At 39.1% G+C, this 26,979-nt stretch overlaps 1 protein-coding gene across 1 annotated transcript in view; it reads right to left on the bottom strand.

Moving 5' to 3' along the window:
* The window catches only part of Snca (synuclein alpha), a 95,863-nt gene extending 74,525 nt beyond the window's left edge, over positions 1–21,338 (bottom strand). Inside the window, exons 1-3 of the mRNA XM_035448406.1 lie at positions 21,218–21,338; positions 12,620–12,661; positions 5,335–5,477 (exon numbers count right to left, since the gene is read on the bottom strand). Coding sequence (XP_035304297.1) covers positions 5,335–5,477; positions 12,620–12,661; positions 21,218–21,338 — 306 coding nt within the window. The remainder of the gene's footprint in view (positions 1–5,334; positions 5,478–12,619; positions 12,662–21,217) is intronic.
* Positions 21,339–26,979: the final 5,641 nt, after the last annotated feature.

Below are 26,979 nucleotides of genomic sequence, written 5' to 3'. Positions count from 1 at the left end.
CAATAAGGAGGCCTCTGCACTCCAGGGAGCCTCTGGTAGTGGATTAGTATTTTTCACTGGTATAAGAAGGGACTTTGAGAGCCCATCCCATATGAAGAGATGCACTCTGGCCCTGGACACATGGGGAAGGGCCCAGGCCCAGCACAGGAAGATTTGGTGGACTTTGCAGAGCCCCCATTGAGGGCCCTACCCTGCCTGGGGAGTGGAGGGTGGATGGGGTGGGGGTAGGTCAGGGGTGGGGAGAAGGGATGGGGGTGAGGGGAGGGAGAGGGAAAAGGGAATTACATGTGAAACAAGCTTGTTCCCTAACTTGAACTAATAAAAAAATTAAAAAATAAAGTACTTAGAAATAAATTTATTGCAGGTTTTAATGTCTCCAAAACCTGAAAATTATAAAACACTGATGAAAGAAATTGAGAATGCAGAGATAAATGGGAAGTTAACCTGTATTCATGGCTTGTAAGAATCAGCAATTTCAGAGATTCACTGTGGCAAAAGGCTTAGATCTAAGATGTGCCTCCAAACTAAATGCCCACAGTTTACAGAGACAAAAGCTCTAAACCCATAAGCATCAAATCAGAGAACCTTAAATGTCTAAAGGCACCTTGAACAATACATAGTCACACCAGTATTTCAGATTCATAATTAGAGGCATTAAAACACCAGATTTCAAAAACTGTTACAAAGCTAGAGTATACAAAATAATAGTATATACTGGCATAAAGAAAAAATTACATTAGGAATGCAATGGGACAGAGAACTATAAACCCACAGACTGGACATCAGTCAACCTTGGCCAAATGCATCAAAAGCCCACACTGAGAAAGCATCACTGGGAAACCTTCAATAAGCATCACTAGAAAACTGAGTAACCACATACAAAAGGGAAAATGGACTTAAGTGGAAACATAACATTTGATCCTTAAAAATACAATGAAAACATAAAGGAAAACTCCTTGGTATTGGTCTGAACAATAATTTTTTTTGACAAGACTAAAACACTACTCCACCACAAATTAGACAACTCTCAAAATACAGAAGTAACCTGTAGAAGAAACAACTCCATTACAAATTAGACAACTCTTAGACCACAGAAGAAACCTGTAGAATAGAAGAAACAGTTTGTAACCCATGCATCTGTTAGGTGTTAATCTTTTTAAAACTGATCTTGAATTACTTAACAGAAAGAAAGTAAATAACTTGATTTAAAAATGGACAAAAGAGTGGATAAGTCAGAGGGGATGGAGAACACCATGGAAACAAGGTCTTCTAAACACAGCAGGACTGACACATATATGAATTCACAGTCTGTGGCAGCATGCATACATCAGACCTGCACAGGTCTTCACCAGACAGAGTCCTAGCACAGAAAGGAGAAGTGGACAAATGCCCCCAACCCTAACCCAGACGCTATCTCCAGTTGATAACCACTTGCAAATGAAAACTTAGTTTTCTCCAAGGGAGCCTAACTGGAGAAACTCATTCTTATGTGTAGACCCCATGCCCAACAGCAAATGGCCAACACGAAACAAACTCAATGGCATCTTTAGAGGTATTTGACTCATAATATAGTGTTAGGGCATTCTTTATTTGTGGGGTGGGGGTGTTCAAGAAAGGGTTTCTCTGTGGCTTTAAGGCTGTCCTGGAACTAGCTCTTGTAGACTAGGCTAGTCTCAAACTCAGAGAGATCCACCTGCCTCTGCCTCTTGAGTGCAGGGATTAAAAGCATGCACCACCATCGCCTGGCCTTAGGGCACTCTTTTTTGTTACAAGGACTTTGCATATATATTATGGCTTCTTGTTTGGGGGAAGGAGGAATTACTGTGTGTGCAAATGTGTGTGTCTCTGTGTCCATACATATTTATCATGCTTTCTTTGGCTCTTTTCCTTCTATCTGTTTTTGTTTTATTTATTTTATTATTATTCCTTATCTCCATGTTTCTTTTCTAAGGATAGACAGAGAGGGTGGAAATGTGGATGGGAAGAGAAGTGGGGAAGAACTGGGGGATTTGGAGTAGGGAAAGCAATATTCAGAATATATTGTATGAAAAAGATCTATTTCAACAAAGGGAAAAAATGAACAAAAGGAGCTATACAGTTGGCTCATTGTGTAACATGATTGATGCACTAAAATGGGGTCCTGAATTTAGATCTCTAATACCCACATGAAAAAAACAGGCATGGCAGACCATATCTGTAAACCCAACACTGGGAAATAGAGACAGGTAGATCCTGGAAGAATTGACTTAGAAAGATATACTGGTCTCAACCTATGGTCTCTATACATACCTATACAACAAGTACATTTGCATACTACACACACACACACACACACACACACACACACACACACACACACACACAAACCACAGATACACTACATATACCATATAAACATATATACCATACACACAAACTCATACGCATATACACATGCAGAGCGCACAGATATATCATGTACACACAAAACATACACACACAGAGAGAGAGAGAGAAAGAGAGAGAGAGAGAGATGCGCATTCAGTGAATTAAATATCTAGATAGACATTTATCAAAGAAGACATATAAATGGCCAAAGGGTACTCGAAAACCATTCATCACTAACCATTAAGAAATTGCAATTCAAAACCACAATGACATATGGCCTTATACCACTAGACTGGTCATCTAAAAAACTACAGATGGCAAGCATTGTGAAGATGTAAAGGACGGAGAAACCTCAGCTCCAGCTGCTAAGAATGTAACTGATTGACTCATTATCAAAACAGAATGCAAGTTTCTCAAATACTAAAATCACAACTACCATATAGTCTGGCAATCATGCTCCTAAGTATAATGAAAGAAACCACTTACAATAGTCAAGTTACGCAAGCAAGCAAAAGAATAATCAGCAGTTTAATGGGTAAATGCTATTCAGCCTTCAAAGGGTCTTTATAGAGAAGGAAATCTTTTTATTTGCCATAGCATGGATAAACATTAAGGACATCCTACATGGAAACTAAGCCATATGCAAGAAGGTATGTGCTTTGTGATCTCTCTTCTATGTGGAACCTATTCTAAAAGCATCATGCCCCTAGAAACAGGTTAGAATTGTAGTTACCAATGGCTAGGAGGTGGAAAGATGTGGCCAGATGGTAGTCATAAGACATAAAGCTTCATTTGGGGGAATGCCCTAGAAACCTAATATGCAACACAGGTGTTACAGTTAATAGTGTGTCGTTGTATACCTTAACTGTCATCACAGTAAGAGAAAAAGTCGTGTAAGGTGTTGATTCTGTTAATTATCTTGATTTCTTCAGTCATTTCAGGATATACTTATACTTACTAAAACATTGTGCTACATTCCGTAAATACAATTTTCTTTAGTTGGTTGCACCTAATTAAAATTGGAGCAAATCTCACCTGAGGTGTCTGAAACCATATCTCTCCATTGATATTGAAAATAGGTAGAATACAAAAGAAGAGCAGGAATGTCTTAGAGATGAATTTAACAAATAACAGGGTAAAGAAACGAAAGAAAGCTTAGTTCTAGAGGAGAAAACACAAACAAGAGAAAAAGGAGGGAGGAAGAAAATGTGCCTGTTCTCTCATCTCCCAGGAAGCAATGAGACAAATACCCTCAGAAAGCATGCTGGGTAAATCCAAGGTCAGTCAACCTCTCTTTCCCCAGTGTTTCTGGTCCTGGGGATCATGGCCATCAAGAGATTAGCAAGGTGGTTAACCCACTTCTATGAGCCAGACTGGCCAAATCCGTCTTATTCCAAGTTTATTGAACATTACACAATCATTATTTCTTAAAAATAAACCAAAAGGGGTCGCTGACAATCTGCTAAAAAATAAGTAAGTGCTTGTTTCTCTTCACCAAGATAATTTTGATTAGAATCAGAAAGATGAAATAAAATATTTCAAATTTCATTACAAATAAATTTGATTTTATTTAAACTGTGGGTATTCTTAGCATCAAGAAATATGGCCACAATTACTGGCATTTATTTGAGTATTCCTTGAATTATTATAGATATTAAAAATGTCATTGCTAATCTGGGCTTCATCAGCTTTCTGATGAAGTAGTAGAATTCCCTTATTACATATGAAAGGGTCTTAGGCACTGAACACAAGATTTCATACCTAGCGAATGACCCAGTATAATATGAAGAGGATCAAACATTTTAATCCCAAACCCACTGGGTTTTATCTCAAATTCTGACTTCAATTTCTGTGTTTATGGCTTCATTTTTATACTAGAATATCTTAAGAACCTACAGTACCCATATGGGAAATATCTGCAAATGTCTCATTTTGTAACATTGGTAAATTTCTGCTTTAGAATATTAAAATAAGGATTGGTATTTTTTAAAGGTACAAAACAAGCCCAAGTTGACATAAAGTGTTTTTAATGACCCATTTGTGATTTATATTGCAAATTTTAAATGCAAGCTAAGTGGGAAATAAATGAGACATGATTCCCAGCCTTTCTATATCCAAAGCAACAAATTCTTCCACTAACTTTAGTATTGCATAATTCAATCTACACATCAGAGGAAGCTGTGTGTTGGATATGGCTAGGGAAGTGACAGTTCAGATAGATGTGTGTAGGGTCATCCAGGTAACTCCAACAGGCTACAGGAAAATGATGCTCACTTCCCCGCTGTGAATTCTGCATTCCTCATTGTAAAATCAAGAAATAGTTTTAAGCTGATGTTCTGTTGATGGCCTTCTTTTTATATTTGTCCTTTAGTACATGATCATGTATTTTTCTGGTAAGAGACTCCATTTTTATACCTAGAATATGTCACTAGAGCCCTTTATTTATCCAGAAGCCAATTTAAAATTCTAGAAATGTAAGAGTCACCATATGAAACCATGATCTGTGTTTGGTATGTACTTTAAGTCTCTCAGTTTTCAAAAGCATATATTTGGTAAGGAATTGATATTTGATATGCAAATATGTCATATAATAAGAGATTGGATCATTACAAAGAAATCAAATAAAAGATCTTCTTTCTGGAAATTTAGGAATTAGACAGAGAAACAAATTGCTATTTCCACAAAGAGGAATTCCAGACCCATCATCCATATGAAAGCAGCCATTCTTTCTGAAATGTCACCAATTCTTCAGCACTTACTGTACTGTTCACTTCTGTAGCTTTCTTTCAGAAATTCAAACAATCAAGGATATTGTACAATGTGCATGACATTTTCCATAGCATGTCAAAATAAGAGCCCTATAAAAGTGCAATCCTTCCCCCCAGTGCGCATCCAATGGCTGCTTTCTGATACCTGTAAGGAATCTTGGTGTACTTGGTTTATCATTGTACAAATCAGCAGCCTTACCTTGCCCAGCTGGTCCTTCTTGACGAAACCAGTGGCAGCAGCAATGTTCCCTGCTCCCTCCACTGTCTTCTGGGCAACTGCTGTCACACCAGTCACCACTGCCCCTCCAACATTTGTCACTTGCTCTTTGGTCTTCTCAGCCACTTAAGAAAATCAAGAGCAACAACATTAAAAGATAGTGGTGTGGCAGACCTTAATTCTGCTTCCAATAGCTGTCAACTTCTACATACACCCATGCCATAGATAGCAAGAGTCTGAAGAAACAAGACACCAAGGGAGAACCAACAGGGTGCAGCCAAACACTGGGTCTGTGTTACAATTATGTATAGACTAGAAAATCTTGAGAGTTTAGTTATAACACAATGCAAACAAGATTTGGTTTGCCTTGAGGCACATAGACAGAAAACAAGGCACTAGGTACAGTATTAAGTTGTCAGACTCTTTGAGCACTATTTCAGTTTCGATGCCAACTATTTGATCTCATTTACAAAGTTCACTTCCATTATCTGCTCAAAGTACATGCCTCTCCCACATCTAGATTCACTGTTTTCTATGTACAAAATTCAAAATGTTCCTAAATCTTTCACTTTCACGTACCACCAATTCGTACCACCAGCAGAAAATTTCAACCATAAACTTTGTTGCATGTTCAGAATTATTCTAAAATAGAATATGAAATTGCCCTCAGATAATATGTACAGGTATATATAGTATAAGTGAATTTCATGTTTAGACTTGCGTCCTATTACCAAGACAACTCATTATAAGTGTGCATTTATCCCCAAATCAAAAATAATTGAAATCTAAAGCAAGTGTTCCTTAAGCACCTCTGATAAGGAGGCCCTATGTGTTCAAACATGCTCCTAGAATGATTTGGAAATAGGTGATAGAAAAAGACATGGTAAAGAAAAAGATAGTTATTTTAAAAGATTATTTTTAATTATGTGTACTTGTGTCTCTTGGGGCAGTTATGTGCACATGTGTGCAGGTGCACAAGGATGCCAGATAGTGTTGTCAGATCCCCTGGGGCTGGAATTACGGGACAATGAAGGTCTCCCAGCATGGGTGCTGAGAACATAATTCTGATCCTATGGAAGAGGAGCAAGTGTTCTTCACACTGAGCTATCCCTCCAGCCAAACAAAAATGTTAAGACAAAATTTCAGTTAATGCAAATCAAATGTATTTCCATTAACTCCATAGTTCCATGCAAGGAGTGAAAGACATGAGAGCCCACTTTTTAAATAATACTAAGTGAAAAAGTAAAAGAACCTGTCTGCACCTGAACCTCTAAATCCTATATCCACAAAGGCAAATGTCTCCCAACTCTCATTCGAATGGATGTCATGTTTGCCTTTCATTTACTCTACAATTTTTTTTTATTTTGCCCCATATATCAGCATTAGGTTGTTGAGTCCCCACTCCTCCTGTGTTTTCTCTCTTGAGCAAAAAAGCATGTTCTTCTTCAGGATCTCCTGAGAAGCCTGTATCCTCGTAGCCTGAGCTGAGGAATCACACCACATCAACTGTTCACATGGTTACTGCACTATACAGATTTCATGTCATCAGCCAGAAAGACAAATAATCCAATAATGTGGACAATGAAAATTAATTCGGAAGGAACAAGTTGTGAAATGAAGTTTAGTTGGCTTGTAAAGTCACAGCTGACCCCTTAGACCAAGCAGTGTGGGGAAGCCTGAAGGTCACTCAGACTGCAACCAGAATTCACATAGGTGACTCTATAGCTGCCTTTCAGGTTTGAGCTAAGTCTGCCTATGGAATCCCTGCCCCTCAGTGTGCTACTTGAAGAGCACTGGATATTCACAGTAATTTTAAAGGCCAGAGCAGAGCTATATTAGAAAAATTGATTTTAAACAGCACTGGAATTATACTGAACTCTGTTTCAGCTTGTTACTTTTTCTTCCAAGAATATGATTTAAAAATTTGCTTGAGATTAACATTTTCTTGTTAAAACATCTCAAAGCAAGACAAAATAGGCTTTGCCTTTTTACATCCTCATGTTTTCTGCCAACCATAAACTTTACTTAATGTGCACACTTCTTTATATAAATATAAACTTTAATCTGTTATTTTTAAAACACAAAAATTGTACAGTAAGTATAATTTATACGTGATTTCCATTTTACTGTTTTATAAAAATAATAAAGAACATTATAAAATGACAGAATATGGTAGTATAATAATAGCTATGGCTAAAAAGATAAAATTATAAACATCTGTAGGAATATATTCTGTCTTTAAGGTTTACAGTTTATCTACTCATTGGCACTGCCTTAAAAAACAAAAGGAAACAAACCTTTTAGTGCTCTGTCTGTTTAATAAATGACTTCTATTTTGTGGTTAAAGATGTTATAATAATGATCAAAAGAGAATTTAGCTACTATCTTAGTTAGGGTTTCTACTGCTGTGATGAAACAGTATGACCGTAAAGCAAGTTGGGGAAGAAAGGGTTTTATTCAGATTATACTTCCACATTGCTGTTCATCACCAAAGGAAGTCAGAACAGGAACTCAAGCAGGGCAGGATCCTGGGGCCAAAAGCTGCTTACTGGCATGCTTGCCCTAGCTTGCTCAGCCTGCTTTCCTATAGATCTCAGGACCAGCAGCCCAGGGGTGGCACCACACACAATGGGCTGGGCTCTCCCCCATTGATCACTAATTGAGAAAACACCTTACAGCTGGATCCGATGGAGGCATTTCCTCAACTAGGCTCCTTCTTCTCTGATGACTCTAGCTTTGTGTCAAGTTGACACATTAAACGAGCCACTGTACCTCCCAATCAATAGATACAGTAGAATTCAAATTGACTTGTGTTTATCCCAATGTGTCAGTCTTGCCCATTTGGAAAGTAGACTTCCATCTGAAGGCTTCTTCTTTTCAAAGCCTTTCTCCTTCTCCACTCCTGTCTATGCAGCTGACTCAGTTTCTATGTTGTAATCTACTCATATGTCATAGCCTATTAAAAACTTCCAAGCAACAACATCTCCCTCCATGGCCCCATGTATTTCTGGCTATATCTCAGTGGCAAACACTAAGCAATTTACCAAAATTTACCATGGGTACCTACTTCTAGCTCCATGTTTTAAATTCTTTAAAATCATAGGCAGGGTTGTCTCATTCCTCATATAATTCAATGGCATATATTCAACAAACAATTTTTAATTCACAAAATATGAACTTAATGATGTCCGAATTAATTTTAATAATTAGATTTATGTATTAGTTTAGTTGCTAAAAGTAAAATTTCAATAATAAATCTATATATACAATAATAAAGTAAGAATTTTAAGTAAAAATATTCATAAAATATCCTGGCACTATTATTATATCAAATATATACAAATATACAAACACCACTTATTTTTAAATTTTTAAAAATTTATTTGTAATTTTTATGTGTAAGAGTCTTTTGTCTACATGTATATATATGTACTACATGTGTGCAGTGTCCTTGAAGGCCAAAATAAGGTGTTGGATCCCCTAGAACTAGAGTTATAGATGGGTATGAGCTGCCAAGTGGGTGCTCAGAAGCAAACCCAGGTCTTCTGCAGTCACAGACAGTCTCTACCTGTTGAGTCAATTCTGCAGCCCCAAGTTTATTTTGAAACAACTTCAAGGATGGTCTTTCAGTAAGTCTAATGAAATGTATTCTTCTATCCCTGCCACATAATGGGTAATATTGCCAACTGAAACACTACAATGAGGTCAAAATACCAAACTTTAAATATTTTCTACATTTATCCTAAATCTGACTGTGAGATTTTCTTTTCCTTGGATTTGGTAAATAGAAAAGTTACCACCAAAGTTTCTTGGTTTACATTCCTGCTGAAGAAGCTTGTGGAGTGAATCTTGGGGGAACTTAAACAGTGGTCGGGAAAAGTGTAGGCTGTAGGAGAGTCTCCTGCTGCTTTGTGTAAACATTAATAATGGAAGCATTTCCTGAGCAGGTATGAGGCACCTGTAATGTGTGTTTTATATCCAGCACAATAAACCACCAACTCTCCCTCTATTCTCAAGCATTTGTCCCTGTAATTGAAATTTTGGTCTTATATTAAATAATACTAGTCATTAATTAAGCAATTTATTTATATTAAAATGGGGAGGAATGGTGCTTACTATCACCTCTTTTTGACAATACATTTATTCGTAGCTAGACTAAATATGACAGCATATTTGATATTATAAGCTGTAGAATGGCAGTACATATTGCCTACACCCACATCACTGTGTCCTTGCTGCCTAACAGTGTCTCTCATAGTGTCTTGTGAAACACTAGATTCATTTGATATGGTAAATATTAAAAGGAAGTTTCAATAGTGAATGTTTCAAGATTCCTGGATTATACTATATTATGTATATATATTTACCATGAGACATCACAAATTCTTTAATAGTCTAAAGGGAAAATTTTTTCAACATTATAAAAATCTTTCAACACTGTTTCCATTCAACATGTGGAAACAAAAGCTGGCTGACTACTACTTTTTAGAAAATATTTGAAAAATATTAGCTATTGCATAAATACCCCTTCCCTCCTGTCCCCCTCCCTACCTCCTACTTTCCCTCCCTGCCTCCCTTCCTTCCCCACTCTCTTGCTCAACCAGTTCCCACTCTTTTTTCACACACAGCATAAAAACTCATGTTCTACATCCTGTTATTCAGAAGGACATTAAACATTTCCAAACTTGTCAACAGAGAGCCCTGACGCCTGTCCCCACAGAAGACTCTGAACCTTGACACTTGCTAACTATACTGTAGACATGGCTTCTTCCTCAACTATCAAAACTTCAACTCCATTACTCTGGGGTGGGCCTCTTCATGACACTCACTACCTGTCGAATTTCTGTGTGTTATTGCATTCATGCTTAAGTTTACCTTTCTTTCAGCCTCCAGAAACCAAGCAGCCTATTTATTTGTCTGCACTTTCTATGGGCCAGCAGCAGAGAGAAGGTGTCAGCACTGTGAGCTTTGAGCCTGTGTTCCTGGGATTTGATTTTACTTTTTCATTATCAAAACCTTGTGCTAAAAGGAATGAAGCTCTTTTCTTCCCTGACTGACAAAAGTTGCTCAGGAAAGGGCCACTGGAAGACACAAGTTGCCCCTGTGTGATGTAGCGTATTTGAGGTCTTTTGTAGGAGAGAAAATTTAAACAAGGGAAAGATATGATTCTAGCAGAAAAATCACACAGAAATAAAGAAAACTCAAAAGTCTGAATAAAGGCCTGACTCTGGCATTTGCATATTTCCCATACTGAAGTAAGAGTAACATTTTCCCTGTCCCTATTTAACAGGTTGATGATGGGAACTTGCTATGTTGTACAGTTTTATCATGGCCAAGACTTCCTGATCATTACTAATTACATTCCTGACTGGTTTCTTCTCACTTTAGGAAGTCTGATACATGATAAATGTACATTAGAATGTTTGGCTGCAGTCAAGCTATCTATAGAAGCTTGATCATACATGTTTTCTCCTTTGTTTTCCAACTCTTCCCATCGTCTTCACACCATCATTACATCATCTTTGTCATTTTTGTTCTTTATTGTAAGTCTTATTTTAGAATAAAATTCTTTCTGCAATTATGCAAACTGCCCATAAATACATTAAAAACTTAAAAAACAATAGTATACTCCTAAGGATATTTTCTAAAATGAACACTTATCACAGAGGAAATGTTATAATCAGCATAAGTTATGGTCCAAATACCAAACACTAGAGAAATGTTTATATAAAACATTTGAAGAGTTGAGTAGTGGTGGCACACCTTTAATCTAAGCATTTAGGACGAAAAGGCAGGTGGAGCCTGTGAGTTCCAGGTCAGCCTGATCTACAGAGTGAGTTCCAAGACAACCAACACTGTTACATAGAGAAACCCTGTCTTGGAAAACCAAAAAGAAAATTGAAGAAACAATAACACTATTATATTTTATTTACTTAGCTGTTTGTTTGTGTTTTTTTTGTTTTGTTTTTAGCCAAATACCCAAGTACCAAACGTAAGTCTTAGACATTTGGGTTATAAATTTTAATCAAATCTTTCTTTTTAAAAATACTTCCTCTGAGCGAGGTAACCCAGTCACAAAAAAAACAAACAAGGTATGTACTCACTCATATATGGATTTTAGACATAGAGCAAAGGATTACCAGCCTACAATCCACACTGCCAGAGAAGCTAGGAAACAAGGAGGACCTTAAGAGACACATGCATGGTCCCCTGGAGAAGGGGAAAGGGACAAGATCTCCTGAGCAAATTGGGGGCATGGCAGGAGGAGAGAGGGAGCTAGGAGAATGAGAAAGGGAGAAGAGGAGGGTTGAGGAGGACATGGGGAAACAGGAAGATTGGGTGTGGGGGGAGAATAGAGGAGAGCAAGATAAGACATACCATCATAGAGGGAGCCATTATAGGTTTAAAGAGAAACCAGGCACTAGGGAAATGTACAGATCTACAAGGATGACACCAACTAACCATCTAAGCGACAGTGGAGAGGCTACCTTAAATGCCCTCTCCTGATAATGAGATTGATGACTAACTTATATGCCACCCTAGAGCCTTCATCCAGCAGGTGATGGAAGTAGAAGCAGACACCCACAGCTAAACACTGAACTAAACTGGAATCCAATTGCAGAGAAGGAGTGATAAGCAAAGGGGTCCAGACCAGGCTGGTGAAACTCACAGAAACAGCTGACCTGAACAGGTGATCACATGAAAACCAGCACGGAACTGATCCAGAGCCCATGAATGTGGGTGTCAGTGAGGAGTCCTCGGAAATCTATGGGGTCTCTTGTAGTAGATCAGTACTTATCCTTAGCTTAGGAATGGACTTTGGGAACCCATTTCAGATATTCCCTCAGCCTAGACACATGGGGAGGCCCTATCCCAAAGTATATGACAGACCCCACGGAAAACCTCACCCTCCCTGGGTTCAAAAAAGGTATGGGATAGGTAGGGTGTTAGTGGGTGGCAGGGAAGGAGGGGAGGGGAGGAAACTGGGAATGACATGTAAAACAATATTTTTTTCTAATTGAAATAAAAAATGGAGGAAAAAATACTTCATAAACAATAAGCTTTAAACAAGAACAACATTCGAGGCACATAGGTGCATGCCTATAATCCCAGTAATTAGAAGGTTGAAGCAGAAGCCAGACTGACCTACATAGCAAAACTCAGACTCAACAAACAAAACTAAATAAAAAATAGATATGTAAATAATAAACTGACCAGTGTTCATCCATTTTGGTATCACCCCTGGATAAAAGCCAATGAAGCTTACCTGTGGTCACTCCATGAACCACTCCCTCCTTAGTTTTGGAACCTAAAAACAAAGAAATTGAATGTGTAAGTCTTAAACTGTCCTTGGATTTCCAGTCAGCCAATTAAAACTTATCAATATTTAGAAGTTCATGTATAAAGATAACATCAAAAGACAAGTAAAACCAAACACACACAAAACCCACTAAACCGAGGAGATCCAGCCACCAGAACCGATGAAAGCTAGCAGAAGCCTCTCTGGGTAAGTTCAGGAGGGAAGGCTGCATAATTAATGGGCAGCAAATAGAGTTAGTCAGCAGTATGACACTCCTGTGCTATTCCAGTGGGGTGACTATAGACAGAAACTGGGCACTATATAACAGAAAAGCTACAAAAGAGTTTAAAAGTGCTTGTCATAAAGATCTGACAGGTATTTTGTTTGTTTTTTTTGAGACAGGGTTTCTCTGCATAGCTCCAGCTGTCCTGAAACTCACTGTGTAGACCAGGTTGGCCTTGAACTTAGAGATCTACCTGCCTCTGCCTCCCTAGCGCTTGGATTAAAGGTGTGTTCCATCATGGCCAGCAAGTTCTGACAAGTATTTGAGGAGACAAAGATCTGTAATCTAACCACACAGGTGAATATGGGAACATCACAAGGGGCCTCACTGACAGGTAAACATTGTGTGCCTCTGTGTATCAGATAAATGTAAACTTAGTTTTCAAAAAAGGAAACAAAGATTTTTCAGGAAGCCTAATGACATATCTAACCCCTGCTTGATACTTTATATGCGAACTTACAAGAGGGGAAACATGATATAATAATGAGGCTTAGGAAGAATGTGTGCAAACTAGCAGATGCTACAAAAGCACTGCAAGCAAGCAGAGGAAAGGAGGTGCCAATGTCTGCCCAAACTCATGTCCAGGTTCACCTCACCTAATCTCTGAAGTAGCCATTCAATGTCTATTTCATGCATAAGGAAGTTAAAAATCATAATTACGTGGTCTGTCTACCATTAAGTAACAGCATGTTATGGGCACGATCAAATAATGTCTGTATGTAAGATAAGAATCTCATGGATGCCTTAGTCACTACTAAACAAATAATTACTGCACATATTACTAAAAGTAAGTTGTAAAGCATTTTAATCATAACCTCTCTAATGATGAAGGCTTTTTTCAGTATAATTCACACCTTTCAGATTACATGGCTTTGGGAGATTTGAGGTTCATTTGAAAAACTCTGTTTCAAATGAGTTTTGAAACTCATTTTCAAAACCAGAGTCTCTTCTATTCATCCACTGGCAAGTAACTGGCTAATTCCATAATGTGGTAGGGTTGAGTGGTCAAATGAGCATGGGTATGCAGTATATCATTTTTGCATGCTGATTCTAGTACTTACACAGAAGTGGCATGGCTGGAAACTCTATTTATAATTTTTGAGCATTCTCCCTGCACTGCATTTCATAATTGAGTTTTACTCAGCCATAATGAAGAATAAAATGATTATATGTGTAAGAAAATGGATGGGTCATTATGTTAAGTGAAATGAGCCAACTCACAAAGATGAATATGGCATCATTTTTCTCTCTTATGTGCAATATTTTAACAGAGCACTACTAAAGACGTGGAGAGGAAGAGGAAGGGAGAGGAAAATAATAGAGATGTTATCATGATCAAAGTGAACACAAGCACTGTGAACAATCATGTTGTATATACTTATATTAAAATGTCCTTGTGGAACAGTACAGTGAAAAATTAGTATGCACAATGAAAATAATGCAGCAGTAATATCAAAGGAATAGGAAAAGGATTGTCTCTACAAACAAAAAAACTGAACAATACAAGGGTGTATATAATCCCTGTATAATAAATGCGTGTGTGGGAAAATCATAATGAAACCTCTCACTTTGTGCAATTAATATCCACAATTTTATATATACATATGTAATATATATATATACATATATATATATATATATATATATATATAATACAAATTTTAGGTGTACGTTATCCTATAGGACTGAAGACATAGTTCTTGGTACAGTGATGTATTCAGATGTCCAAGGCCCTGGATTTGATCCCCAATATTAACAAGAAAACAAAGAAGAAAGAAACAAGGAAAGAAAAGAACATTAACATAATTCAATTCTATTTAGGCAGAGAAGAATGTGAATGATAAAAGAAAACAAGGGCATATAAACTGAAAAAGATTTTGTATGGGAAGAAATTTAACAATCTGTATTTTTAAAACTCACTATTTAGAAAAAATTCCTGCTAGGTATACAGGAAATAAGTAGAAAATAATAGAACAAAACCATATTGTGGTAGAATACTATTTTAAGGTGTAAGACTTTTATTTATGCTGCATTTGTTTAACTCTGTGAAGCTATGATTCTTTGTCTGTCTAAAACATTTGATGTTCCTAATAAAGAGCTGAACAGCCAATAGAGAGGCAGGAGCAAGGATAGATAGGACTGGCAGGCAGAATATAAATAGGAGAAACAAGGAAGGAGAGAGGAGAATCAAGAGAACAAGGAAAGGAGGACATCAGGGGCCAGCCACCCAGACAGCCATGGAGTAAGAAGGAAAGTAAGATATACAGAAGTAAGAAAGATAAAAGTCCAGAGGGAAAAGGTACATGGGTTAATTTAGGATAACAAAAGCTGGCAAAAACAGCATGCCAAGCTAAGGCCAGGTGTACATAAGTAATAATAAGACTATGTGTGGGGTTTATTTGGGAGCTGGGTGGATGGCCCCTCAAAACACAAAAAGAATAAAACATTACGTAACACCATATCATATACATAGCTTCCTAGAAGCCAAGTACACAGCAAATAAAAAGTATGATATTGACAATTGTAATGAACTTTGTGATTCACTGTGCAATAATTAAGTCACAAATCAAATTCTTCTGTTTTGTGCTAAACACTATGACCAAATGCAACATGTGGAAAAGAGGGTATATCTCAGCTTGCAGTTTAGAAGTGCATCATCCAGTGGGAGCTGAAGCGTGGCAGGAACCTGGAGGCAGGAGCTGATGCAGAAGCCTTGGGTGAACACTGCCCAGGGATGGCACCACTCACAATGGACTGGGCCCTCCTGCATCAGTTAGCAATCAAGAAAACACCCTCGCCGACATTCCCACAGGTCATTCTAATGGAGCCAATTCCTCAGGTGATATTTCCTCTTCCTAGGTATCTCTATTTCTTGTCATATATGAGGTGATTTCTAATTACAAAATCAGATATGCATTTCTACATCTGTATAATGCCATCAATACGATGATCTAAGTACATGTACAGAAATAGGTTAAAGCATTTGGAAATGGCTTTTGGACTTGCATAAATATAGCCTTAAGTGAAAATTTGTATGTATTATAATTACATTTATATTTTTTAAAGGAGTCCATTCAACTCCCTACTTAAAAAAAGAAAAGCATATGTAGGAACTTTTATTTTGAAAGTAAAGACCTCCCCAGTACAGAGTCCAGGTTTCAACTTTAATTTCACTAATGATAACCAAATCTAAATCATTATCTTAGTGAAAGGATCTAAAGAAATAGTTCAAGTAAGGCGCCCAGTGCTGTGTCTAATGCATGGTGCAGACTGGTGAGAGCTCTGGTTCCTACACCCACAACACTTATGAAGGAAGAGCTGAAGCTGAAAGCACAAGACAGATCACCACACTAGAAGCAGCACAGAGTGAAGGGCATTCTAGCTGGCATGAATGGGCATGCTCCAGTGTTTTACATATGTCTTTCACAGGCACTGCTCATTCTGCAAGGTACTCTAGAGCAGGTACAGTGTGCATGACCTAATAATGAATGTGTAAACTGTAAGCAGGGGAAGGCTCAGGGCTATTATTCAAATTATTAAACATTCTAGTCATTTGCAAGTATGTTTGGAAATGATAAAATATTAAAAGGAATGCTTATCTTACATTTTGTAAATTATTTTTTCCTAAAACAACATATTAATTAGTTTCAACAGTGCTTGCCTTCTCATTGCATATGCCTTATGGGGTAGGTTTCTTTGTCATGCTGTATAGAATTGTGCAGATTAGAATCCACAATGGTGGAGGGAGAACGGAGCAGCAGGAACAACTGAGAGATTGCATCTTGATCCCAAATCAGTAGACCAAAAGCACACTAAATGATGGCTGGCTTTTGAAGCTTCATAACCTGGCCCTGTGACATATGTTCAATAAGGCCACAACTCATAATCTTTCCCAAACAATTTTGCTAGCTGGGACCACACTCATGAACTTCTGGGCAGTATTCTCATTAAAACCGCCACACCTCTTCATGTCATGACCTGTCCCTGATTGTGCCTTTAGTAAGGGTTTGAGATGTCATTGCTTCCCCGGATGCAATGGCTTCTGACATATCAAATCTTCATTGTATGCTTATACATTCACCTCCAGATATTTAACCGCATGTATACTATCTAGGATTACAGTAAAGACCACGTCTGCTCTCCTCTGTGTCAAATTGGCAAACCCTAACCAGAATATGAGGTAATTGCTAATTCCAAACTTGTTTAAAATTCAGTTGTGCATTTCTATAATCTTACTAGTCAACTGTCTCATCTATAAAGTAATACTCCCAGCATTTTTTCACATTAGAGCCTTGATGTGCCTTCACCTCAGCTGGTCAGTTTTCTCTTTCTGGAATGCATTTCTGTAAAATATCACCCAGATTCATCTCCAGTAGACAAGAGACAACACACCCACAGGTGTTGCTGTTTGTGAGAATTGTGTAACAGATGGAAATTCCAAAAGAAGTGATTTAACTTAGTCACCAATTATAATGGGCTTTGGTTATTTGTGTGATGATTTTGAGGGTGAAGAGCTAGCAGCAAAGTTGGTACCTTCCATAATTGCTCTTAATTTATGCACTGCAGTAACAGATATTTAAACTGTGTTGTTTGGGATGGGTGCTATTAAAGTCACAACTGTGAATTTGAATATGCTGCACAACAAGTAGTTGAGCAGCTTGTGTGAGAGAGTGTTTCTCTTCTGTATCCTTCCCCTTCATTCTCTACAACCTTTCAGACCATGACTAATAGAAAGAAATGCTCACTGCCAGTCCCTGGTCTGTCTTCTCTGCATCAGCAGGAGGGACAATTTGACATCCGATAAATCATGGACTGCCTTTTTAATGAAAGACTAATGGCAGTCTTGATAAAGCTGTTGCATCTTAAAACAGTACCTCATCTTTGTTTTCATAATTATCAATTCAGTTATAAATGATAAGTTACCTTCAGTTCACATGTGAAATCTAAGTGATAATATATAGCTAAAAAGTAGAGGTCAAATGGCAAATAAGAAGCAAGATATAAAAGCTGCTCTGAGCTGAGTTGCCCTGCCCCCAACCCTGTCTTGTTTTTTGGGGGATATAACTAGGGTGAAGACTGGAAAGGGCTTGATAACCCCACTATAATATTGTTTCATATGTTGACTGTCTAACCAAATATAATAATTCTCAAAAATATAATTAAGTCAGTGTAAGACTTAAGAGCTGGTGTCACCACAGCTGCTCACCAAGCAGTGAAACCGAATTTGGCAGTGATTTTCTTCCACTTAATACTATAAAACTAACATTATGTGAAGAAAAAAATTGAGAATAATATTGATTTGTAATTATATGTCATGCCATTGGCACATGTTTCTGCAACTAAACTATATTAATTGAAAATTTTATGCAAATATCACAAAGAAAAACAGCACATTGATTACTGTGGCAGTTCTTCAGTTACTTAAAAGGCAGTTGTCCAAAGCATTTGTTATAAAAGAATGAGGTGAGGCTTCTGCCAAACATTTCAGACATAGGTGAAATTTAAAATTTTTCTTTAATTGCTTTTAATACTTCTTAAATCTTTTGATTTCTGATACAGAGATCGAGACCAGTGCTGCATGCACACAGACAACCACCGTGCCACTGAGACAAATTGTAGCCCAGATTATTTCTAATCCTTCAGGCTAATTATTGATGATAGTTTTATATATTTGGTGAAAAATAAGAGGAAATCATGTTGAGTGGAATAGCTTATTTAATAAAAATCAAGTTTCCTAAATATGAAAGTGCACTTGGTTACACATTTCCACAAAAGCTCTGCAAAGGAATTGTACTTTTATGAACTACATTATTTGTGGAAAAGGGAAGGAAATTCAAAGACATTAACTTCCTCAAGATCCTAAAGGTAGAAGTGATGTAGCTTGTATTAAATTTATGTTTGTTTGATAAGTTATAGCCCAATTCCCTTTCACTTTTTTCTAGCCTATAAGTTAACCCCAGCTTCTTGTTTTGATAAATAAAAACTGAAACAGCACCACACTGGTTATTGCCCATGGTTGCTTTCACACTTTAACAGTAGACCTGATTATCTGAGACAGATTGGCCGAAATAAGTTTGAAAATTAACAAAAGTTGACCAAAATCTTAACTTAATTCTTACCTTTAGACCTCACTTTTCATAGTAAATTCTATGCATGTGTTTGGCTTTTTTTTGTTTGTTTGATTGGTTGGTTTTGTTGAGACAGGGTTTCTCTGTATTGCTTTGGAGCCTGTCCTTGAACTCTGTAGACCAGGCTGGCCTCAAACTCACAAAGATCCACCTGTCTCTGCCTCCCCAGTGCTGGAATTAAAGGCATGTGCCACCACCACCCACGTTCAGCTTTTAATTAGACTCCAGAACATAACCAGCAATTGATTAATTATATATGTATTAAATATAACAACATTGATAATTTTAGTAACATTAGACTTATTGAAACATTATGCTTTTTACATAATTGCCTCGCAGTGAACAACAAAATTAATCTTTGAAAAATCTAATCACTTTATTTGCCTAAACTCACAATTAACAATAAAACATGAAAGTGTTCTACTTGATAAGATCTGTTTATTAACTAGAAAGAATAATAAATTAATATTCAGTAACTTCTACATTTGCTTAAAATTAATGCTCTAGCTGGAAGGTGGTGACACATGCCTTTAATCCCAGTACCAGGAGGCAGAGGCAGGTGGATTTCAGTGAGTTCAAGGCCAGACTAGTCTAAATAGTGAGTTTCAGGACAGCCAGAACCATAAGAGAAACCCTGTCTCAAAAAAAAAAAAAAAATTAAAAAAGAAAATTAGGTGACTAGTTGTCTAAAAAGAAGAAAGATAACATTCACTAAGTAACTAATTAAAAAATGTAGTCATGGGTCTATAGTTGCAGGATGTGGGAGACTTTGAGGCCCTGAAAAATCTACAAATAACTGATTTTATATTCTGGATTCTATCAAAAACATTGACCTCACTGTTCCCAAAAGAAGCACTTGACTCACACCTTTCTCTTTTAATATTCATTTCAAGACTTTCTGAAAGGTTGTTTTGAGGTGGAAAGGGAGTCAACATAAAAACAATCTATGAGGAATGAGCAAAGGTGATATGCTAGAAACTTTGAAAGTTCATGAAAGGTTTTTTCCCACTAATCAGTTAGAGCTGGAGCGCCAGCACAGCTTCCCACTTTTGGTAAGTCTCAGTCTCAGTGTGTGGCCTCTCTGTCACCTCTGCCACTTGTCTGTTCCATTTCCATCTTAAGGTTGACCCTTTGCCTTCTACTGAGATAGAGGCCCCCTAAGAAGGTAGGGAAGCTCAGAGAAGCACAGAGGGGGCAGGTGAGTCATGCATCCTTGCTCCCTTGTGCACCTGGGTCTCTGCTGGAGATGAATGTGCATGCATACATATATGTCTTTTCCCTCCATCAAAGTACTGGAAGTGCAACCAGTTTAACACAGGGAAAGCCAGTAAACAGTGTTGACCTCTGTCTCAAGGTTTACACTTAGGCACAAAAGGCACCGAGTATCAACCTCTTGCTCTTTCCTGTGTGCATCATCCAGGTGATTACACAAACACATCTGAGGTTCCTTGAGCTTCATCTCAAAAGGGAGATCCACTAAGAACAACTTGCCTTTTTTTTTTTTTCTATTGGGGGACCAAAGTAGGTGTATTTTCACAGATATTAAATACAATCATACTACAGTTTTATTTTTAAAATTGCAATTAACAAGTATTATCTATGGTGATGATGAAAGAAGCCAAAGTCCCGTGAGGGCCTGGGACTCCTCTTGTTTTGTTTTGTTTTGTTTTGTTTTGTTTTGTGATGGGATTTCATGTAGACTGGACTGACCCTGAACTCACTATGTAGCTAAAGATGATCTTCAACTCCTGACCCTTGGGCCTCCATGTCCCAAATGTTGGGATTCCACATGCCACCATCCTGCTGCTGTAAATGGGTCTGATTCATAAGCATATTCTTAGTTATTTTTCATGGGTTGCCAGTTTTAAAAATCCCAATGTGCTCACACACACACACACACACACACACACACACACACACACACACACACACAGAAACATGGAAAACCCTAAGTAAGCAATAAAATTAAGTATTCTAAGGAAAGAAAACATTGTTCCCATTTGTTTCTGAGAGCTAACAAGCAGATTCACAATTCTCTCACCTCCACATACCTGTCACTCTCCTGAGAAGCAGCTATGTGCATGAATCAGACACCACATGCCAGCACTGAGTGATTAGCCACTCCAACTCATCAGTCACGGCACCACTACCTACCTACATAGAGGACTCCCTCTTTTGTCTTTCCTGCTGCTTCTGCCACACCCTGCTTGGTTTTTTCAGCAGCAGCCACAACTCCTTCCTTGGCCTTGGAAAGTCCTTTCATGAACACATCCATGGCGAAAGATGTCTTTTCCTCCACTCTAGAGAATACACAATACACTTTGAATTAAAAATTTGAGTAAAAGAAAACAAGATTAAAGCAGCTAGAATGGGAAGAATTTTTTTAAAAATCAAGGAAGAAATCACTGAAAAATCAGTAGAGACCCCCCCTCCCCAATCTCTGTGTAAATGAACACTCGTTTTTTTTGTTTGTTTGTTTGTTTGTTTGTTTGCTTGCTTGCTTGCTTGTTTTGAGGACTGGGCATGGTGTTGCTTGTCAGCTTTTTCACTCAAATCTAGGAAGAGTCAAGCCACTTAAAGATGGGATGGATCCAGATGGATCACCTGGCCATTCTTACAGCAGCTGGAAAATGGAGTTACATGGCAAGATGGGTGGACTCTACCCCATCAAGTTCCCAGGGCCTAAAGGCGACATTCTAAGTAAAAAGCTTGTCTAGAAAACCAATGGAAGGGGGTACTGAAGTCGGGGGCAAGGGTAAAAGGACTCAGAAAGGGGTTAGTAAGTGTTTAGTCTTAGGAGAGGGGAAGGAAGGGAACTGCTTACTTCAAGATGAAGGGAACAGCACGCCAACTGTCATCAGCCCAGCTGTTCAAATCTAACAAGACCTTCCACCCACTGCTAGCTCTCCAGTCTGTTATCTGCCCGGAGCAGGCGCTGTCCACACACTTGAGCCGGCTCACTTCAGCTCTACCCAACCTGGGGGCCCTGTCCTCAACTGGAATCTGCTTGAAAACCCTGCACCCCCGTGCTCATTAACCCCTTATCACCTGTTGCCAAGTGCCTTAGGCACTTTTATTAATCACTGGCCAAATGTAGCCTCCTTACACTCCAGATAAGAGATAGAACGTGCCCGGGGTGGGGGATGAAAGTTGGATGCTCAGGTTTCTCCCAACGCCCAGCGCTCAGCTTCCAGGACCCAGCACCCAACACGAAACACCCTGGCGTTTCCGCTCGAAAAAGCAGATGCCACGAACAGCCTGGTTTCCCCTCGGGCTTTGGGAGAATGGAAGAGCACGTCTCTAGCGCGAGGAAAGCCAAGTAATGTACTTTCAATGCACTGGCCGTGTCCCCACCGCTGAGGTAGCCTCAGCTGGAGATCTCCCAGGCATCGGGACTCCTCTTAGCCAGGGTTCTCCGGGATCCCCAGAGCTGCTGCTATCTACAGGTACTTACCGGCGCCCTTGGCTTCGCAGAATTCAGATTCCTCCTCTCTGCCCCTGATCTTATTTCAGTGGCAGTGGAAAGGAAGGCTCTGGGCGGAGGGGCAGGGGCAGCACCTGCTGGTCTCCTGCCGTCTGCTGCTAGGCGCTCTGGCTCCCCGGCTCCTCCACGTCGCCCCCGCAGCTGATTTGTCAGCGCCTCTCCCCGCCCCTCGCCTGCCTCGTGCCTTCGTCCCTTTCCTGGGGAGGGATGGGATGGAGATGCGTGAGGGCTGCGGGTTCCAGAAGCACGCTCCCCAGGAGGAGGGAAGACAGGGTGGCCTGAGAGTCACCCCGAGTTCAGGGACCCCGGGCTCTATAGAGGTTGAACTTAGGCTGATGTCTTTCCTGCCCATCCCCCACCCCATCCCTGCCTCCGCCTGTTCCAGGTTTCTCTGGGCGACCCCTCCTCCGAGATGAGCTGGGACGCTGTCTGGACCGCCTGAGACTGCCTGTGTGCTGAGCCAGGCCCTGGGAAGGGAGAACACACCCTTTTGTATGCTTTTGTTCATACAGTATGAGATTTCCACTTCCCTTAAGCCTAAAAGGGTTCTGAGTGTGAAGAGGAGCCGACTAAGGAAGAGTTACAGGTCGAAAAGGCAAGGGGAGTCTCAGCAAATCCTCTTTACCACTCCACTATCACCATTTTCTTTTCCACCAATCAGCAGCTGCCAGGCGCCGGTTTCCCCCCACCCCCCATCTGTGGAGCAAGGAATAAATATCCCCCAACCGTCGAAAACCAGCTACCCCGAGCTGTTTTCGCTCCTGAAATGTGGCTTACTGTGAAGAGAACCGCATACAGACTGGGGAGATTAACGCCTGTGGGATTCACCCACTGGGACCATCAGAGGCAGTTTCTCCCTCCGCCCCCACTGAAAGGTGGATTTTGCACACCTCTTACCTTTCCGACTTCTGACTGCCTGGTGCTCCAGATGACAAACCCTTCTTCTAGCCCCAGCACGCACGCAGATGCAGGCTTCGAGACAAATTTGGGCTGCTTAACACTTCTCCACTTCTTTCTGAGCTGAGCAGAATACCCTTCCTTGTTCCTATAGCTGACTAGGTTGGAGAGCAAAGCTCCTCCCCCAGTGGAACGCTTTCACCTTCTTGTGTTTTGAACTTGTGTTGGGCACTGGAAGAAAAATCAAGCTTTTGCTGAATTAAAAGAGGAAAAAAAATGTTGTCGGAGGATAAATGTGTTCTCTAATCTTTGCATTCATTTGATTTCTGAATTCTGAGTAATAACTAAATAATAAAGTTGAAATCTAAAAACAATTGAGTTAAGGGGCAAGCAACTAATTGTACGAGCTATATGGAGAGGAGGTAGGCAGAACCATATAAGCTGAGTAGAAGCAATGTGACCAAAATTTATTGCGTAAGCACCTTCATGCATTCTTGGTGTTCCTTTAAAAAATCAACCTTCCCAGACAGTAGTAGCAAATATTGTGCTTACTTGAAATTAGAGGAAGACTGAGGTGTTCCTGAAGTAGAGAAGGTCAGATCCTGAGCTCTGGTATTCCCAAGGAAGTAGGTTAAGACACCTGTCCTCAACAATTTGGGGGGGGGGGCGTGTTAGTCGATGTCTCTACACTGAGAAGAGGAACTAAGAGGTCTAGTGCCCCAAATTCATCTTTGGGGACATGATATGAGGTTCAGGTCTAAATAAATGGCAGGAGGTTTGTATAATTAAGCAGTACTGGTCAAACTGTGGTCCCAGCCATCATCATTGTCCATGCTCCAGACTCTGTCCTGCTATCCCTATCAGGCACAGAGCTTCAGCCTTTTCCTTCCCAGCAAATTATTTTTCAATTACAATTTCTTGGGATCTGTTGTCCAATAGTCTGAAGCCAGATGAAAGGACACAAATGTCTCTTTAGGGTAATGTCTTAACAGCCCTGTTTTGGTTGAACCTAGGAGCCGGTTCTTGGAACTTGACAAAGTAATGTTCTGTTTTTCCTCAATTTTCTTTTATAAAAGGGGAAATTAATTGTGATGATGCCTTTCCTCTGGAATTTTGTTATGTAAAATATTTAAACATATATACAGTGGTGAGAATAAGATTTCCACATGAATATCAACAGCTTCTACAATTTTTCAAAGCATGATTTTGTGTCATAAGTGTGGCTACTTTGTCACTGACAGTTCTCCATAATAAGGTTTAAGGTTTACACATTTTTCCATCTGTGAACATTCCAGAACATATTCAGAGATGTGAGTACAATTGAAATACCCTCAATAACATCACATGATATTCTATATTGAAATATATTTTATACAGTGAACTGCCCAGATTTTAATTGTCTCCCAGTTTTGAGAAATACATGGGATAGTGTAACTCACACCATTTTGGAGACTATTTTATCACCTAGAACTTCATTTGTACCCTTCTTAGGGAAATATGCAAAACTAAGCATGTATGGTCAAGGTGTACTTCCTGCCTTAAGCATTATCCGGCTCCAGTATCTCCAGTTACATGGTCTGACTTGTGTGAAATCTGAAAAGAGAAAAGGAAAATTGTAAAATAATTTTCATCATTTTGAACTATGCTTATAATTCTGTTGTACTCTATGCATATCCATGGATTATAACCTTTGTTTATGTCAGTCTGTATAATGTGTTAGTTCACCCATGTTGTTCCATGAATCAGTAGTTTATTGCTTTCTTTTTTTTATTACTGCCAATAATGCATTTCACAGTGAACCATAAAACTCAGCTGGATAGACTACAGTGACAGTTATGTAATATATCTCCTAATATGACATGTTTATAAGTTCACAGGGATCCCCTTAAGCCATGGTGCTTTTGTTTAAAAAACAAATAAAATGATAGATGCTTTTGGATTCAACATCCCACCAATGAGGGAATCACCAGGGTGTCTCTGCTTCCTACCATGTAGCATAATTCCACATCTGTATGTCTGGCAAAAGACCAAGGCACTGTGCTATTTAATCATAACAAGGAGACAAATTTAGCTTTGTGTCACTTTTGTGGACAGGAAAACTGGAGCTGAAACAATACACTGGGCTCAGATCACTTCACTCTTAAGAGTTAGACCTGAGATATTGTAGAGGATTTTCCAGAGCACAAAATCCTCAGTCATTGTAAACCACTCTCCGAATCTGCCCAGATCAAGGATGAAAAGGAAAAAGGTAGGGCCCAGCTGTGTTAGAAATAGCCTTCAAATGTGAATATGACCATGGGAAATCAGGAGCATAGGTTCTAATGAAGGCACAGGAACCTTTGGAGTATCTGTATCAGTGTTCTTTGGTGTTTGGACACTATTTTTTCCCATTTGCACAGATTCCCACACACACACACACACACACACACACACACACACACACACACACACGAGAGAGAGAGAGAGAGAGAGAGAGAGAGAGAGAGAGAGAGAGAGATACTAAAATAGTAAAATTATTTTCATCATTTTGAATAATTATTATAGTTCTGTTTCATTCTGTCCACACCTCAAAACACTGTAAGCACAGTGAGCAAGCAGGTTTTTTTTCAACTGCTGATGTTACTGAAAATCCACCTCTGGTTCTTGTCTCTGCATTTATAATGGGGCTGAAGGCCCCTAGAAGAAAGGAAGGAACTGGAAGTTACTGCTGTTTTCTTCTTTTGGTTCACACCCTCAGAAGTAGCAAAGCCTTTTGTTATGGAAATATAACAGGAAACGTGATAAGAATAAGATTGCTATTTTATTGTGAAAGAGTACTTACACCAAAAGCCCACGTTAGCTCAGCAACCTTTGGAGAACCCACTGGAACCCTGAAAGAGAGCTAGAGCCTCCTTCCCAGATCTTTTATTCCATCCTTTCCACATACCTGTGAACACGCCCAAGTGGATGTGGTCAGCACTACAGGTACATGGGAATTTTCCCTACAGCCTTTCTCTGAAAATAGCTTTAAAGCTTGAAGTTGGTAGCTGGCCGGTACTGTAAGAAAGAACAGCTTTCTGGGACATGTGGGTGATATGCATCTATGTTACTAACTGCTTGGATGTGACAGGTGCTCTTCCATGAGTGAAATCTAATATTTTACCATGCTAATAGTATTATTGACTTACCTGGGCTTAATCGGGTAATTATGCTGTGGATTAGAGTTCTATTCAAATATATACTTCCTTTAATTTCCCTAGGAAAGGAGTGAATTTTGAGGCCTGCCATGCAGTAAGCACACAGTATTACAAAGAGAGAGGGAAATGACATGGCAAGAAGGAAAATGCTCATGATAAGGTGATTATGAGGATGGGAAACACTGATCTAATGTGCTTCAGTGAGGGCAGGAATAGCATGCTTATCATTGAGCCTCCGCTTCTTAGTCTCTGTCTGTCTCTTCCCTGTCTTCTATAATTGCATGAGACATGTGCTGCTGAGATCTGCATGTGTGTGTCTTAAAGTCTTCTATAAGAGGTGCAGGAGAAAAGCCTAGTAC

This window comes from Cricetulus griseus, chromosome 8 (genome assembly GCF_003668045.3).
Source record: "Cricetulus griseus strain 17A/GY chromosome 8, alternate assembly CriGri-PICRH-1.0, whole genome shotgun sequence".
Classification (NCBI taxonomy): Eukaryota; Metazoa; Chordata; class Mammalia; order Rodentia; family Cricetidae; genus Cricetulus; species Cricetulus griseus.
This window is presented reverse-complemented; position numbering and strand designations above follow the sequence as displayed.